This window comes from Labeo rohita, chromosome 14 (assembly GCF_022985175.1).
Source record: "Labeo rohita strain BAU-BD-2019 chromosome 14, IGBB_LRoh.1.0, whole genome shotgun sequence".
Classification (NCBI taxonomy): domain Eukaryota; kingdom Metazoa; phylum Chordata; class Actinopteri; order Cypriniformes; family Cyprinidae; genus Labeo; species Labeo rohita.
In genome coordinates, this window is record NC_066882.1 from 17,017,659 (window position 1) to 17,034,402 (window position 16,744).

General features: G+C 36.4%; 1 protein-coding gene across 6 annotated transcripts in view; it reads right to left on the reverse strand.

Moving 5' to 3' along the window:
* Positions 1 to 3,659, reverse strand: part of ldb2a (LIM domain binding 2a) — a 72,566-nt gene extending 68,907 nt beyond the window's left edge. For 2 of the 6 annotated variants that reach the window (XM_051128285.1, XM_051128284.1), the window contains exon 1: positions 3,415 to 3,657. In XM_051128285.1, coding sequence (XP_050984242.1) covers positions 3,415 to 3,546 — 132 coding nt within the window. In that variant the 5' untranslated portion in view covers positions 3,547 to 3,657. Of the gene's footprint in view, positions 1 to 3,414 lie in introns of all 6 variants that reach the window. The other 4 variants (XM_051128288.1, XM_051128287.1, XM_051128286.1 and 1 more) reach the window with 3 other exon arrangements.
* Between the last annotated feature and the right edge of the window lie 13,085 nt (positions 3,660 to 16,744).

Sequence of the window (16,744 nt, forward strand, 5' to 3'; positions counted from 1 at the left end):
AAGACCCTTATTCTTGGGCTGGGATTGTGCAGAGCCCTTTGAACTGCATTGAAACTGCAATTTGTACCTTCAACCCGTTGGTCACCATTGAAGTCCACTATATGGAGAAAAATCCTGGAATGTTTTCCTCAAAAACCTTAATTTCTTTTCAGCTGAAGAAAGAAAGACATGAACATCTTGGATGACATGGAGGTGAGTACATTATCAGGAAATTTATATTCTGTAAACTTCACTTTTGACTTTAAAGATTTCGATCTAACAGATCTCTTCTACATGTTAAGCTGGTCAAAAAGTATTTGAATAAAATATTACAAATTGCCATTTCATGACAAACTCTCTGGCACTCTTTAAAACGCAAGACTCTAACTGCTCTGCTCTGAAGTTAGTTTGCTGCCAGCAAATGGGCTGAACAGTTTTAGCCTCTGGACAATAAAATACATCAATCACCAGCTTCTGTACTGAGAACTCTCGAGTCAAGAGTCGGGACTCTTGAGCCCTCTTGTCTAGCTTTCCTGAGCTCCTTCCTGCTTTTGTCCAATTCTACTTTCACTCCAATCATGTGATGTACACCACAGAGCGTAATTCCCATGTTTTTAAGCACTAATACATAGATTAGCTAGCTTTAATGTATAGTCATTAAATGACTAATTCAGAGAAATATAAAGCCAAGTGGTTATTAAACACCTTTGTTTGACAGTGGCTACTTTAGCGCTTCGCTCCCCCTGTTGTTTCAGTGTTTGCCTGGAGCTCCTGAACTAAGAAAGTCTGCATGTCTACATGATGGATGGCTGTGGGGGGAACTCTCCCTTGTAAAATCTGTGCTAAATTACCACTGGCTTCAAATGCACATCAGCCTGCTTGGCTAATAAATACTGCGCTCACTGTTTGCAAAGATATTAGCAATAGAGTTGCATTATTATGCCACTGTGGCAAGGCGCTAGACCTATACGTGCTACAATTTGCAGAAAGGGTGCGAGATATCAGACCTTTTACGAACATTTCTACCATCTGCCAGATGGATTTGTGTGCAGAGGGTGTAGATGTTTGTTCATTTGAGCCCACCAACCTATACAAAATGATCAAAGAATTATGAGGTACCAAATGTTGCAGGTTAGAATGTTTGTTTCAGACTTTTCTAGAAGAACACAACTGCTGAGCGGTGCGCAATATACGTTCCTGACTGCTGTGATACAAAGCAGTTATTTGAGTGTGTCAGTTATTGATTCCAATAACAATGTGTTACCTTGATGAGTAATAAAAAACCTGAATCTAAATTAAAACTACATTTTCTTTATACTTTCTCTATTTCTACCCCTTTTGAGTTTCAGATTGCAACAGTTTTCAGAAGCGAATCATCAACTTGTTACCCTCACAATGACATATCTTATCAAGATCGATCACACATGTACAGATTTAATCTCAGCAAATGCCCTTTTATGCCAAAGTGAGGTTGTGAAGATTAAAATGATATATTGGCACATGTTTATTATAGGCTGTTTGGTAAGTGGCATTTCAGAGTGGAAGTCTTCAGGGTTTGGGCCGCTGCTCATGCATTATTCATGATGTTGTTCCATTGCATCTCTGCAATACAGCCCAGGTCTCCTTAAAGTTACAACACCTCCATCAAACACATGAGCAGAAGCTCACGTGCCAGAACTGCGACAGCAACTGGCTGCTTCATTAGCTTATTTAATGCTGGAAGTTGTTCTGTATATAACATCATGAATGGGTATGATGGATTGCGATAACGATAAATACTGTAATTATTTATCTTGCTTTTTGACATGTGAGTGAAATTCGGAGATGGTAGAGGTTGCAAGAGGAGACCCAAGGGGAATTTGTGGGCAGACTCGTATTGCAACAAGCGGGTCTTTGAAGAAAACTATTTTCCATTTGGATCAGCATTACAGACACGTCTGTGTATCACAGCACAAATATTTACAGCTATTATTTACAGCTGTTTTACTGTATTATTTTAAAAGGGGTGAAAATGCTGGAGGTGTTTCAAGCCCATGTTTTGTTGTCATTAAACTGATTTTACTTTTAAAAAAGCAAGCAAGCAAGCAAGCAAGCTAGCAATTACATTTCATCCAGCATATGGGTTTTCTGAGTCACAGATACTAGGAAATGAGAATGACTTTGAATCTACATAAAAACACATGTTAGAACAACAATATTCCTTCAGATGTTGTCCCAACTACAGAGTCATAAGAATAAACTTAATATCGAACAATATTGCAGATTTAAGTGTACATGTGAGTTCCCAGCATGCACTACATAATAAATAAATTATGCGTTTACTGTTTTCCGAACTGATTTATGCTATTTTTGTTGTCACTGATGGTTTTCCATCAGTGATGTGGTGATGCTAAAATCTTATTATGCTTGTTGGTTCTCATTAGGTTTGTGTGCATTTGTATAAAACTGAGTTCTATGCCATAAACAACATACAATGATGAAGAATAAAACAGTTGGTGTTGTTAATTAAAAATTTGGTGAATGAGAATATAGTTGACTTGACTACAACTGACTGAATCATGTTGCTTTGAATTTTCAGCACAACAGTATATTTTAATATCATTAATAATTATGAAGAAGATAATTTGTTTGTGTGGAGGACAACGGGCAGATGCTGAAGCTCTGAATGCATCTAAATCACTGAAATCAAGTATTGTGTTTCAGTCCAGTGCTGACATCACTTTTGCGGGAAAGTTTGTGGGACTATTCATTTTCTCTTATGTAGCAAATCAAACGCTTCTGCTTTTTCATAAAGTGCTTTCGCCATCTTTCACACGTTTAACTCATTTCCTTTATCCTTTAAATGATCTGTCAGGTTATTAGTAGCCACGCTTGTATAGTTTTTATTGTTGAAGTTAATTTTTAAATCTTTATTTAAAACAGTTGTGTTGCTCTGGGAGAGGAGCATCATTGCTCTGCGCTCTTGCGCTGTTCATTAACTTGCTGCCTCCACGTGGATTTTAATTAGTGATCAAAGTGGATGCTTGTGTTGCTTCTGTACACAGTGCCTGAATGATGTAAATTCATAAAAGTGCTTGAAAAAGCCCTAAATATGTGCAGTATGTTCTGAAAATGTATGTAAAAACGCACATCTGTTTTCCCGTAGTTGTAAATAATTCCATGGAAATGCACTGGAATTTTTAGGAATCACTGTCCCGAATAGAATGTAGGCTATTTAAGTAATCCAAGCAATATGATGCACTCATCATCACATTGCACAATACATTTGTGCATCTATGTAACTTAGTGCTCACAAAGTCACATCATCACTTAGTTCACGCTTTCAGTTTTGTCCAATCAGGAAAGAATGAGGATAATTTTGCAAACGCACTGACCAGCACAACTTTTCCCAAACTACAGCTGTCACTGTCTCATGTGGAGCAATGCCAAACTCACCTCTGTCCGGGACTGGAGTCGTTTGTTCATCTCGTAGATTCTGTACTCAGGCTGCACCATGTACGGTGAATGTCTCCGGTAGAACGGTCCGAAAGGGGACGAGTAGAACGGGTCGTGCGGAGGGTTGGACATGTTGATTCCGTGTGGCGTTTAGAGCAGCGCCGAAGCTTCAGCATCCATACAGCGCGGGTGCAAGATCTCCAAACGCCGCGAGACAGCAGCAGTCACTGGCTGCACGCGGAGCGGAGAGATGAGAGCTCGCGGAGGAGGCGGGAGAGGAGAGCAGGGGGAGGAGGGCTGGGCTCTCATTGGATAGCCGCAGGCTGCACTGGAACATTGTTGAGGGTGAGCCAAGCAAGTCTTACCATCCCACCAAAAACGACTGGCCTTATGTTAATGTTTGTGTTCGGCAACTTTCAAATTAGCGTGGCAGTGTTGCACACAACCGGGGTCAGTCGTCACATGGGGAGTCAGAAGGACTACTTGTTAATAACCAAAATGTTCTTTTCTTTTATTTAGTTCAAAATTATATTCAATTAGTAGTAAAATACATCCGTCAGATTAAATTCCCAGACATATATTTCTACTGTGAACTTCCTTGTAGCTCAAACAAACAACGACACAATTATGGGGAACTTCACAATTCTCAGGAAAACAAGAACTGCTCAAATATACGGCAAGTTCACCCTAAAATGAAAATTCTCCAATAATTACTCACACTTGAGTTGTTCCAAACCTGTAAGACTATTGTTCATCTTTCGAACACAAATTAAGATATTTTTGATGAAATCCGAGAGCTTTCTGACCCTGTATAGACAGCAACACAACTGACACGTTCAAGGCCCAGAAAGGTAGTAAGGACATTGTTAAAGTCCCCTTGAAATCAAAATGGAAGTCTTTTGGCTTTTAGTATGAATATGTTAGCCTTAAAGGAATCATCAGATGCTTTTAAGGTTATATATAAGCTAGTGTGCTTCAAAACAATGACAAAAATTACATTTACAAGAACTCTCTAACTTTCACCAGTGTGGATAAATGATTTTGATGACATCAGCCTGCACTCCAGCTTCTCATCAAACTTTCTGTCCAATCAAATGCTCTCTAGAATCCGAAGTGTCCCGCCCCCTACACTATAAATAGATGCTGAAGCTGTGACTGAAATGAGTCACTTGTTCACAGAATTAGTATTTTACGTACAGTGAATGGCACATAGTGCAGTATATAGGGGATAGGGAATGATTCAGACAGTGTAAATATGCTTTCCACTGGGGTGAAAGAAGTCTGATTTCACGCTTTGTCACGTGAATCGATGCAGCGTGCACACAGAGAATACTTTTTGTGCACACACACCGTTTCTTTTCTTCTGTGTCAGTCTTCGTCACATGACGCATATGTGTACATTCCTCTGCTTGTAAACAAGTCTCAGCACATCTGGGTTCTACATCAGAACGCCGGCTCCTGCGTCAGCAGCATTACACGTATGCCTCGTGGTACTCTTGTGAACATGCATCAAAGACTGCCACAGAAGAGTATAAACTGTTGAATTTATTTTAAGTTATTTTTGTTTTCTTTCCACCTTAAATGCACTGTAAACTGCTTTGTGATAAAAGATAAAAGTCACGTTTTTAGTGGAGTGTTCTCATTGTGACAACGTGCCCCATGAATATGAGTTACATATATGAACTGTATCTGTCTTTCCTGGGTAATAATGGTGAAAATATTCAATATCCTTAGACTTTATGCCAGTGTCAGAAAATAATGGTGGCTTTTTTGCAAAATGTAAAATGTACTCTGTTTTTATACATTTCTAACATAATAGATATCTTAAAAAATATAATTATTTAAACGAACTTAGGTCATCAAAGGAAGATTTTTATGCAGACAAAATATAACTATATACACTTAAAGCATAAAGAAGATGATACAGAAATGACACAGAAGAAGGTGATATAAAACTAAACTCCAATAAAAGGTTATAAAGTCTACAGATATAAAGGACAGAATATGATGTAATGTTTGGGTGCATGTTGACCCACCTTAAACAAGACTTGAACAACAAATGTAAGGCTTTGGTTTATATAGGTTTCATCTGTAGATGTGATTGTGCCCTTCTGTTCATATGCCACAGCATCTACCACATTATAGTTCCAAAAATAACCTCTATAATTCAAAACTAAAATAATATAGCAATTTTATAGCACCACACCACCATATATCAGAATAATGGCCACACCTGAGGCTTCTCTGGTTTAGCAGCATCACTTGTAAATAGATACTGTGTTTGAAAACTTAAAAGAAGGTTGTTGGAGCGTATTCAGAATTGGACAATGATTCTGATTATGACTATTTCTTGCTAATCTAATGCTGATGTTGATATATACACCTTTTTATACTGAATGCTGGAAGACTTTTCAAAGCCAAAAAGAAAGAGTTTCCTCAATTTATGCTAATTAACCATAATAAGATATATTTTTTATTCCTATATCATGTGTTCTGTTGAAGTATTTAAGGCTCAACCATCTTAGACAAATGAAAGTTCAACTCCAAACACTCCAGGCACAGAGATAGGTAATTATGAAAGTTGGGGTGAAAATCTATTAATAAAACTCTTAATTAAAAATTACATTATTTAATATCTCAAAAAGTTTCCATTCAACATTTCAGAAGGAGCAGGCTTGTTTGCCCAAAGCACTTTTTGCAAAAGCTACGCAGCTTAAAAAAAAAAAAAAAAAAAAAAAACTTGTTTCTTTTCTTTGGTTGCCATCTACTTTTAATTTGGGGTGTAAGAAGAGAGCGGCTGGAATTGGAGTGTTTTTTTTAATTAGAAGTAGAGCCCGAGCGTGGAGTTAGTGGTGTTGAGGGAGATATATGTGGTAAGGTGAAAAAGGAAGAGCACTTCTGGGGGAAATCGAAATGGGTCAGGACACATATAGACAATCCTTCGCCAGGCTCCCCACTGTTACTATGGTAACGTACCATGGTGCGTGGCGGATGCCGCCTTCTCGGCAGGTTTGAACCCAAACACACACACACACATACATAAACACAGCTTTTACCTGCAGAAATCTCCTTGTTGGATTTATTGTTTTGAAAATGTAAGTTTATCTATTAGTACAGGCTTGATTTATTTCATTGGGGCATAGATAAAACAGGCAGCCTAAAATCACAGACTGAGGGCCCTAAAAATCATCATGGTTAATGATCATGGTCTTGAGATCTGTGATTTTACCAGTTTTAACTTTGCTGAATGTCAAAATCCACATAATTAGCAATCAAACATCCATTCTGCTTTTTATTCCCAATGCTCCAAAACACATAACAGTAGTTTATGAGACAAACAGCAGTATCATCAAGCCTGCACAATCAATTTACTGTATGAAAAAGCATCTCCATCAACACAAACAAACTTAGTGAAATTAATAATGAATAATGGTGTGATCTTGTTGATGAGTAATACCTTACACAAATCTTCACTGCAGGACACAGGGATAAATGCAAGAACAGAGGCACTGAACATTGTGATTTTGACCTAGGACATGCACACACGCGCACACACACATGCACGCACACACACACACACACTCACTCTAATGTTTTCTGAATATGGATGAAATGTACCCCTGTGCTCGAGGAGGAACTGCTAGTTTTGCTGGAGAATCTCATTAGCATCGTAATAGCTTGCAGCCTTATTTGCATATTGCCAAGAGTGATTTTTTTTTCCTTTGGATAAAGGAGAGAGAGAGTTGGTAAAAAAAAAATGCTAAAACTTTGAAGCTCCATATTTTATTTCATTATTTAAGTTAAATAAATTCTAATTGAAAGACGCCTTTCAATTATGTTTCCCTACTTGTATTAGATACAAATAGTTGACTTGTTGAGTATCTGCAGAGAAAACATCCATTACTTCTGAGATTAACAATATTTACTTTTTTTCCTCATTAAAATCACAGAATAAACAAAAATATCTTAGTTTGTGCTTCAATTAATCTGAAACTTCAGAAAGACAGCATATGTGTCACCTGAGGGACATTTTAGCATTAAAAAACACAAACACATGTTTGAAGGACTGCTGATGATATTATTTTAAAATTAGGATAATTAAAGACAACAATATTTTGTGTCTTGTACATTTGAACTGTTTTTATGCACATTTCGGTGACACTTTACAATAAGGTTTATTAGTTAACATTAGTTAAGTACATTAGTTAACATGACCTAAGAATGAACAATACTTCTACAGCATTTATTAATCTTAATGGTAATTTTAGCATTTACTAATGCATTATTAAAATCACAAGTTGTGTTTATTAACATTAGTTAATGCACAGTGAACTATAACAATGAACGGCTGTATTTTCATTAACTAACATTAACAAAGATGAATGAATAGTGTAATAAATGTACTGTTCACTGTTCGTCCATGTTAGTTATTACATTACCTAATGTTAACAAATGACACCTTATTGTAAAGTGTTACCATTTCTTTTAAAGCCTTCACTTTAAGCATGTGAAATCCCCCCCTCTGCATACTTCATTACAGTTGACCTTTCCATGTGGTAATTGTGTGTCTCCATTTGTTTGACTTGGATATCGGACTTCATTTCAGTGGCGTATGGCATATTTGTGATGTGAAAGCAATATTTACTTAAATGCGACAGCCCTGCTGGTGGTCACCAAACGGCAGTATCTCAGTCTCACACATATTGGTTTTCCTTGATGGTGGCATTCTAAAGTCAAACCTTGAGATCTGGAAAGCTTTCAAATTTCCTACTGTAATAAAAAACAGAAAAAAGGTGGGGGGGAAAAAACCTAATTTCACAGTTTAACATGCTTGGCTTGTCTGACTTGTGTCACTTGAGCATGCAAAACCTAACTGTTGACTTCCCCCCGAGTGATTTATGGGAAACAATTACCTTGACTTAGTTTAGTTGTGAGCTGCATAGCATAATTTATTTGTGTATTTTATACATACATTAAATTTTGTGCCTGGGTAGCGGACATAAAAGTAAATTAAGGAAGGCTGTACTCAAAGAATCAAGGTAATTATTCTTACTAAACCACAAGAGTAAACTAAACTGATTGGTTTTTATAAAGAGTGCTTCCTATGGGGCAAATAGCCCTACATTGAGGTATACAGCCAAAATCTATGATATATATACCAAATCTGTTGTCATAAATAAATAACTACATAAAACGTATATGTATAACATTGTAAATATGTATTTTTTTTAAAGAACTGTGTATATATAAATATCTATATCTGTATCTACAGATGAAGTCAAATGTTTTCATACACCTTGCAGAATCTGCTAAATGTTAATTATTTTACCAGAATTAGAGGAATCATACAAAATGCATGTTGTTTTTTATTTAGTTCTGACCTGAATAAGATATTTCACGTAAAATACGTTTACATATAGTCCACAAGAGAACATAATGAATTCATAAAAATAACTCTTCAAAAGTTTATACACTTGATTCTTAATGTGTTGTTACCTGAATGATCCACAGCCTTTTTTTGTTTTGTTTAGTGATAGTTGTTCATAAGTCCCTTGTTGGTCCTGAACAGTTAAACTGCCTGCTGTTCTTCAGAAAAATCCCTTAGGTCCCACAAATTCTTTGTTTTTGTTTTTTTTTCGCATTTTTGTGTATTTGAACCCTTTCCAACAATAACTATGATTTTGAGATCCATCTTTTCACACTGAGGACAACTGAGGGACTCATATGCAACTATTACAAAAGGTTAAAATACTCACTGATGCTTCAGAAAAAAATGCATTAAGAGCCAGGGGGTGAAAACTTGTGAACAGAATGAATGTGTACAATTTTCTTATTTTACCTAAATATCTTTTTTTTTTCATTTAGTACTGTTCTGCAGAAGCTACAGAAGATACTTACATGTTCCTCAGAAGACAAAATAAGGTGACTCCTTTACTTCTTGTTTCTTTGTAATTGTTTGTAAATTTAATAGCAATTTCTGAGCAAAAATGGTTTCTACACCTATTTTAATCAGTGTAAAACTGACAATTGCTACACATTTGGTATCATACAAACCCTGAAAATCTTTCTGCCATTGTTTCTCCATCTAATTGTACCAACCAACTGGCATTGGATCGATTCAATATTGAAGTCTTCTGTCTTTCTCTCTTCAGCGCACACTGTTTTTCCCTCTCGACATTTCCACTCACTCGCTCACTCTCACCCTCTGCCCGGTCTTGAAGTCTACATAGATCTTCACCATCATCGAACATCTGTTTACAATTTCAGTCATGGGGTTGAGGCCCTTCACGAACACTTACATATCAACTAACACAACAGTCTCATGGTGATCCGTACCAAACATGATAAATGACTTTGTCCCAGTATCCTCTGATTTGATTTCATCATTTCGTACTGGGATACACCCAGTTTTATTGATGGAGAAAATGGAAGAGGGAGGGAGAAAGAATGTCAAATACAGTACACACATCTATAAAACCAGCAACACACACACACACCGATTCCCTCCCCCATCTCTACTTCCTCTCCTCTCCTGAAGCTTGCTTCCCATCCCCCTGCAGGTCAGTTAATAAGAGAGGAAGCCTGCCTGAACCTCACAGTCTGACTGAATCACACACACACACACACACACACATACACACAAAATGAGCATGTAAACCATGGCATATATTTTAACACCCACGGACATGCACATATGACAACATGTTCATCTGCATGGACAAATATGTATTTACATCAATATGCAATTATATTGTTTGTGAGTATGTGATTTCTGTGTGTGTGTGAATTTGTCTCTCTAGGGCAAACACAGTCCAGTCTCAAGGGAATAGTCTCAGGCTGAACATTGCTGGAACGAGGGAGTGGAATTTTACCCACACTCCACCTCAGCAGGAGACCCACACACACACACACACACACACACACACACACAAGCGCACCTTCTCTCTCGCAGCCTGTCTGTCTTGTTCTCCATAGCTGCTTCTTGATTATTCCTTCTATTCCAGACAACAGAAAATGACTAGCATGTGTTGACACACGTGACGTTCCCACCTCTCTGTGGATTCAGACGCGGTCTTGATGACTAGCATCTCACTCACATCTGAGGGTTTGATGTTTCACCTGACTATAAGAAGTATTCGATTGAAGTTACACTGCGTATACCATTCGGCTGATTTGCCAGATATGACACAGTGATGATAGAGCTGAAAATGAGACAGGCAACAGATAAATTAGATGCCAACGTGTTTTCCGCTGTCGTACAAACCAAAAATAGTTACCAAGTTTGTGGAAACGTGTTGGACACTTTTTGCCATGACCACACTCATGAACAGATAGTCAAGCGCAAATAGTTTTCTCAGTGATGAAACATCTTAATTAGAATTATAAAATGGGTATTTTCTCATTTCTAATTGGATGAGCTGCATTCTGCAGTTATTATAGTAATGCTGATAAAGGGTTTGCAAGTTGCTACACTGCATAAACAATTCCAGTTAATGAACAGTCCTCTATTTTGATTCATAAATGTAACAATTTATTGAATATTAGTGACTTTTGCATTGTTAAGACATTATAAAAATGCTTTGTTGGGTAACCGAAATGTGCTTCATGTGGTAACATCTAAATAAAAAACTAGTTTAAATAAATGCATGCATGCATACATAAAATGCCTGAATCAATCTGAATACATTACTGTAGGTTACAGCAATGAAACCAATTTTATTTGTTAGAAAATGCAAAAATAGATTCTTTGCATGCCATCTTCTAAATTGTAAAAACCATGGTAAAATCACAGTAATGCACAGTCTTATTTCTGCATACTGTACATGAAATGTAACAGATGCAGTGCAGATGGTAAATGAGGAACCACCACTCTGCATGAAGAAGTGCACAAACACAGACAGCATGACTGTATGAACATCAGCGGTCAGAGCTGCAGGCATTCAGACACAGAGAGAGCGAGAAAGCAAAACCTTCTATATCGACAGATTACTCTCTCTCTCACTCACACACACACACACACTGCAGATTACCCCGGCAGCCCCGATGAGATTATCATTCTCGCAGATTCTAAACTCATGTTGTTGGAAGATAGCAGTCTGCTTCTACGCAGAACATTCTGACTGCACACAGAACTCAACTTGAGCTGGATGCATTGCTGTTATCATTTAAAAACAGCATCTGATGTGCAACTGTTAGTATGTTATACAATGGCCCTCAAAGGATGTGGACACTTGGATGTGACATTGCTTTAAATAACAAAACATTCTGTATCTGTAAACAAATGGTGGCAGTCCACTTCTAGTGTTACTTTTATGAGCCATTTTTACAATGATTTTAACAGGTCTCAAGGTGACTTTGAATGCATGTATGAAGTCACTTTCCTCAAGTTCACACAGATTCCCTACACTGAAAAAAAAAAAAAAAAACTGGTAACCTGCAGTTGTTACACAAAGATCTATTTTCCTGAAGCTTAAACAGAAGACCATGGACCTTTCTCACATTTCCAGGTTTCTCATAGCGGAAGTCGTCATAGTTGGGTAAAATCCGAGAGCAGTGAATGGTAATATATTTTTTTGCATTCCCATTTGCTCAAATAGCAAAAGAAAATCTCCATGATAGTGTTTTCATGATTTTCAGTCCAAGGAAAAAAAATTGAGAGAGACTGATATCGGCAGTCAGAAAAGAGATGTCAAATTTACAGTCGCATTAGCATTAACTACTCTTTTTGTAACTTGATGAAAAGGTCATACAATACAAAGTATAGTGTTATAAATGTACATACAGTATATATATATATATATATATATATTTTTTTAATCAAAACATGAAAAACTTTCAAGGATTTATGATGACGATGACCGTTGAAACGCATTATCACAGTCTTGTGAAAAGGGCCCATTCTGCAAGAAACAGCAAGGTCATGGGTTTGATTCTCATGAATGCATGAAGTGATTGTATGTAAAGTATACTCTGAATGCAATTGGATAAAAGCATTTGCCAAACGCATACATGTAAAATGTACATCATCAAACCTATAAAATCTAAGCCTGTCAGTGTAACCTAATTTATCAAGTTGATCTAGTCTGACTAAATTACTTAACCCTTTGAGCCCTTTTGAGTATCCTATTGAATACATTAGGCTTTTTTGGCTAATGATACAGGAGAATATGTTCATATATATCTTTATATATATATATATATTATTAATGCCTTTATTTAGATACAACAGTGTAGTTGGACAAGAAGCGAAGTGGGAGAGAGAGAAGGGGGTGGGATCGGGAAAGGTCCACAAGCTGGGATTCGAACTCGGGACGCCCACAGTGCAATGGCACTATATGTCAGCATATATTGGCGCTGTCATATGTTCATATTTAAAGAGAAATAACACCTCAATTTTCCTAAACTGAGCAAAAAATTTTAATTTAAAGCAATTGCTGATATTTATATGGCCAAAAAGTAGGATAAAATTCTAATTTCAACAATTATTTGAAGTAATTTTAGTAATCTAGTAATCAGATAATTATAATTAATTTTTGTGGTAATTAAAATACACCTTAATTAATTACTTATAATACATATAAAATAGCAATGAGGCAATAACAATTAGTTGAAATGATGTATCAAAACAAAGTACTCATATGGTTTTATTAAACAAAACTGTTTAACTACATAATGTATTATAAACAATGAAACTAATATACATTATGCATATTAATACAAATGACGGCAGAGGACGCCAATGGCCTGACAATTGTTTTTACACTTTACTGTGCGATCTAATCCTTGTTTAACAACATTGTATTCAAATGTCCACTTAATCTTTAATATTTGGCCACAACATTTTTTACGACAGAAATGCTACAGCCACTGCAATTTATTGAATACGTGGACATCAAAACGTGTAAACTCAGAGTGAGGATTTGAGCTTTTATTTTGAACAGTTAACATATTGAGAAAGATACTAATGTATTCTCCTGTGTTTGCATAGGTTTATAAATGATTTACATTACAGATCTGATAAAATTGCGCATGTTGTGTTCCCAGTTTAACATTATAATACACCCAAACTTCATGTCTGCGGGTTGAAGCATGCCCAATAACGTAATAAATGTAATAACGTAATAAATCTAATAAACGTAATTCCCCTGGAATGCTAATTTTAACATGGGAACCCTGCCAAAAAACATGTATTTTACCCACCGGAATGCGATTTTTAACGTGGAACCTGCCTCAAAACGCGACTGAGCTACTTTTAGGCTAGTTTTGAGTAGCAATTGGGCTAGTTTTGTTGTGAAAACCTGGCAACCTTGGGTATTTTTCCAATTATAGTTGAGGATTTTTTAAAATAGAGTACTCGAATTGGATCGAGGAATCGTGACAGCCCTAATTCTAATAGCATGTAATAGAGGACTTACATACTACTTACATAAAATGCATAAACATAAAATCTAAATCTCCCAATAATATGTCCTTGTAAGCTGATATTTGTAGGCTATGCCATTTTCTTTCTAAAAATGTATGGATAATCAAGAAACCTAAGTTGCTTTAGTCTGGTAAATGTTCATCTTGAAATATTACTAACAACATAAATGTTTTTTTATGTTTACTGTATAAAAATCAGCAAAGAGCACAACAAGACTCAAGTACGACAGTCTGAACAGGGACATTTTTACAATTATGCTTAAAGCTTTTACATGCTAAAACTATCAATCAGATGACAAAAAGTAAAGTGAAAGTTTTGATCATGTTGATAATTCAGAGTCCTTAAAAAGTAAGTTTTATAAGGTAAAAAAGAGAAGAACTCAAAAATAAAATCAGCTAATTTAGATGTTCCCACATGAAGCACATTTTTAGGTTCTCAGAAAAACAAAAACAAAACAAAAAACAACTTTTCACAGTGTAGCAGAGCAACCACAGATGTTCATGACACAAACTACGAACATCCTGCATGATCAGAAAGCAATACTTATCCATTCAATCTGAACAGCATTGTTTTATCATTCTAAACTGAGCAAAAACATAAAAGTGTGAGTATGCTATTTTTATAATAAATAACACTTATAAGTGTGTGTGTGTTTGTGTAGAACGTGGGAGGTGTGACCATCCACATTATATGCACATAAAGTCATTTCAGCATCTGAGCACCAAACCAGTTTCTATCTGTGTTGTCTAAGACAGGCTCCTTTGCTGTTTTTTTTTTCTTTCTTTTTGGATTTAAGCCTTCAAAAATTCCTTTGGGGATTTTCTGTGCTTTTCTGTGCAGTCACAGTAACATTGACCTCTCTCTGCCTCTCTCTCTCTCTTTCTCTCTATCCCTCCAGCTTGTTCTCCTGCTGTATCTCCTATTCCAGAATTCCTCTTCTCCCAATCTCTCACCCAACTCTCGTTTGTTTTCCCCTCCTGTCACATATATCTTAATGTTTTTCATTAGTGCCCAGTATGAGTGTGGTGGTCATTTCTCTCTGCTGCCGTGCCACAATGACCAGCACTGATGCCGGTTTGGCACAGAGACCACAGACCACATGACAGGGGTCATTCGAGGGCCATGTACCACACTCCAGGGGGCAAAAGCCAGCTTGTTAAACTGGCCCCCAGCCAATCACAGCCTCTAAGTCAGAGCTCAAAAGGAACCGGTTCATTATATAACAACATGTATTTAACTACTTAGAGTTAGGACACTTAAAACATCACACAGATTTATTCTATTGTGTGTGGAATTAATTCCATTAGACAATTCTATAACGTAAAATGACAGACGTTTGTCATTATTAAATGAAAAGAAAGAAAACTCAATATGCAATAAAGCAAATGAGTTCATCATTATCATAAGCTCTACCTCTTTTTCTCGTTTTCTCATCCTTTTGAGTCTGGCCACGGTCCTATGGCAACACAGATGTCTGCCAAAGATGGAAAGAGCACAAATAAGAAGAAACGAAAAACAAGTACTAGGAGAGAGAGAAAGAGAGAGAGAGAGAGAAAAACAAATCAAGGAGGCAAACACATATACAATGGAAAAAAAAAGTGAGAGAGAAAGAGACATGAGCAACAGGCTCTTATTTCTTTTGTTTTTTACTGCAAAACAAAACTGGTAGTTTGATCTTTGCAATAGGTTGTGTACAAAATACAATAGATGTAATAAAAATCTTAGATTTACTAAGTTGATATCAAAAACGTTTCAATATTCAATTACATTTTAATTAAGATTCAACTTACCTTAATTAAATTTGAACATCAGACAGGATGAGACTACTTTCTGAAACAAAAAGGAAATTCATATTATGTGGGAGAGAATATTATGACTTATGATTTTAAATATTAAAATGAACACTTATTTTTTTTATTTAAACATTCAGGTAAATGGCTAGTGAGGTTTTGACTCTTCATCATTTATTATTTATTAATTTTCCTATAGAACTTTGCTACACTTAATAAGGATAAAGAAGTTTTCCATAAATTCACTGCAGCCTCAGTTATTTCCGAATGCCCAGCTCAGGTGGAGTTTATGATGCAGTTCATAAACTGATTAATTCATAAATCTGGATATTTCAAAATGCATTTTTTCAGTGGCAAAACCAAATGGTTCATTGTGGAAAACAATGCTGTTTCGAAAATATAAAAAGCAGTAAAAAAAAGACAAAGACAGAGGAAAAAAAGATTTTCCCGGGTCCTGGATTTGCAATGGCATCCTGTGTTCTTGGATGTGCCGTTGCCAAGGCAACAGTAACTTGGTGACCTCGTTATTTCAGCCTAATCCAGCGCTGAAATTATGGTTGCTCCACCCTTTTGCCTGGCTGCCCTGATAACATAATCATTGCAAATGAGGCACAGGAAGAAGAGAGAGATAGAGGGAGAGGGAGAGAAAGAGAGTGACAGAGTTAGACCGAGATCCAAAGATGAGAAGAGAACGGGAGAGTGAGAAAAAGAGAGGGAAGCCGAGCACTAACATGCAGAGAATGACTGCATGAGTAAAGGAGTGTTGGTGTGACTGATGAATAAATCAACAGTGAATCAAACCATAAAATATAACTACTGTAGTTTTGAATAAAATAACTCCTGAAATTGCTTGGAGAACAACCATTATCTTGTTTCAAACAAGATAATTTGGCCGGCTTGCAATAAGATGCCATAACTGCACTTAAACTGTAATCTGACAATACTCTCACTCTCTTTATAATGAGTAACTAACACTTTACATATCTAACATGCATTCAAAATAACCAGATATTGCAGTGCAGTTAAATATGAAGTGGGTATTTATATATATGAAGTGAAGCGTAGCTGTAACTGGCTGTTGCTCTGCTCTGTCAACTGAATGTACAGTACTCACAAT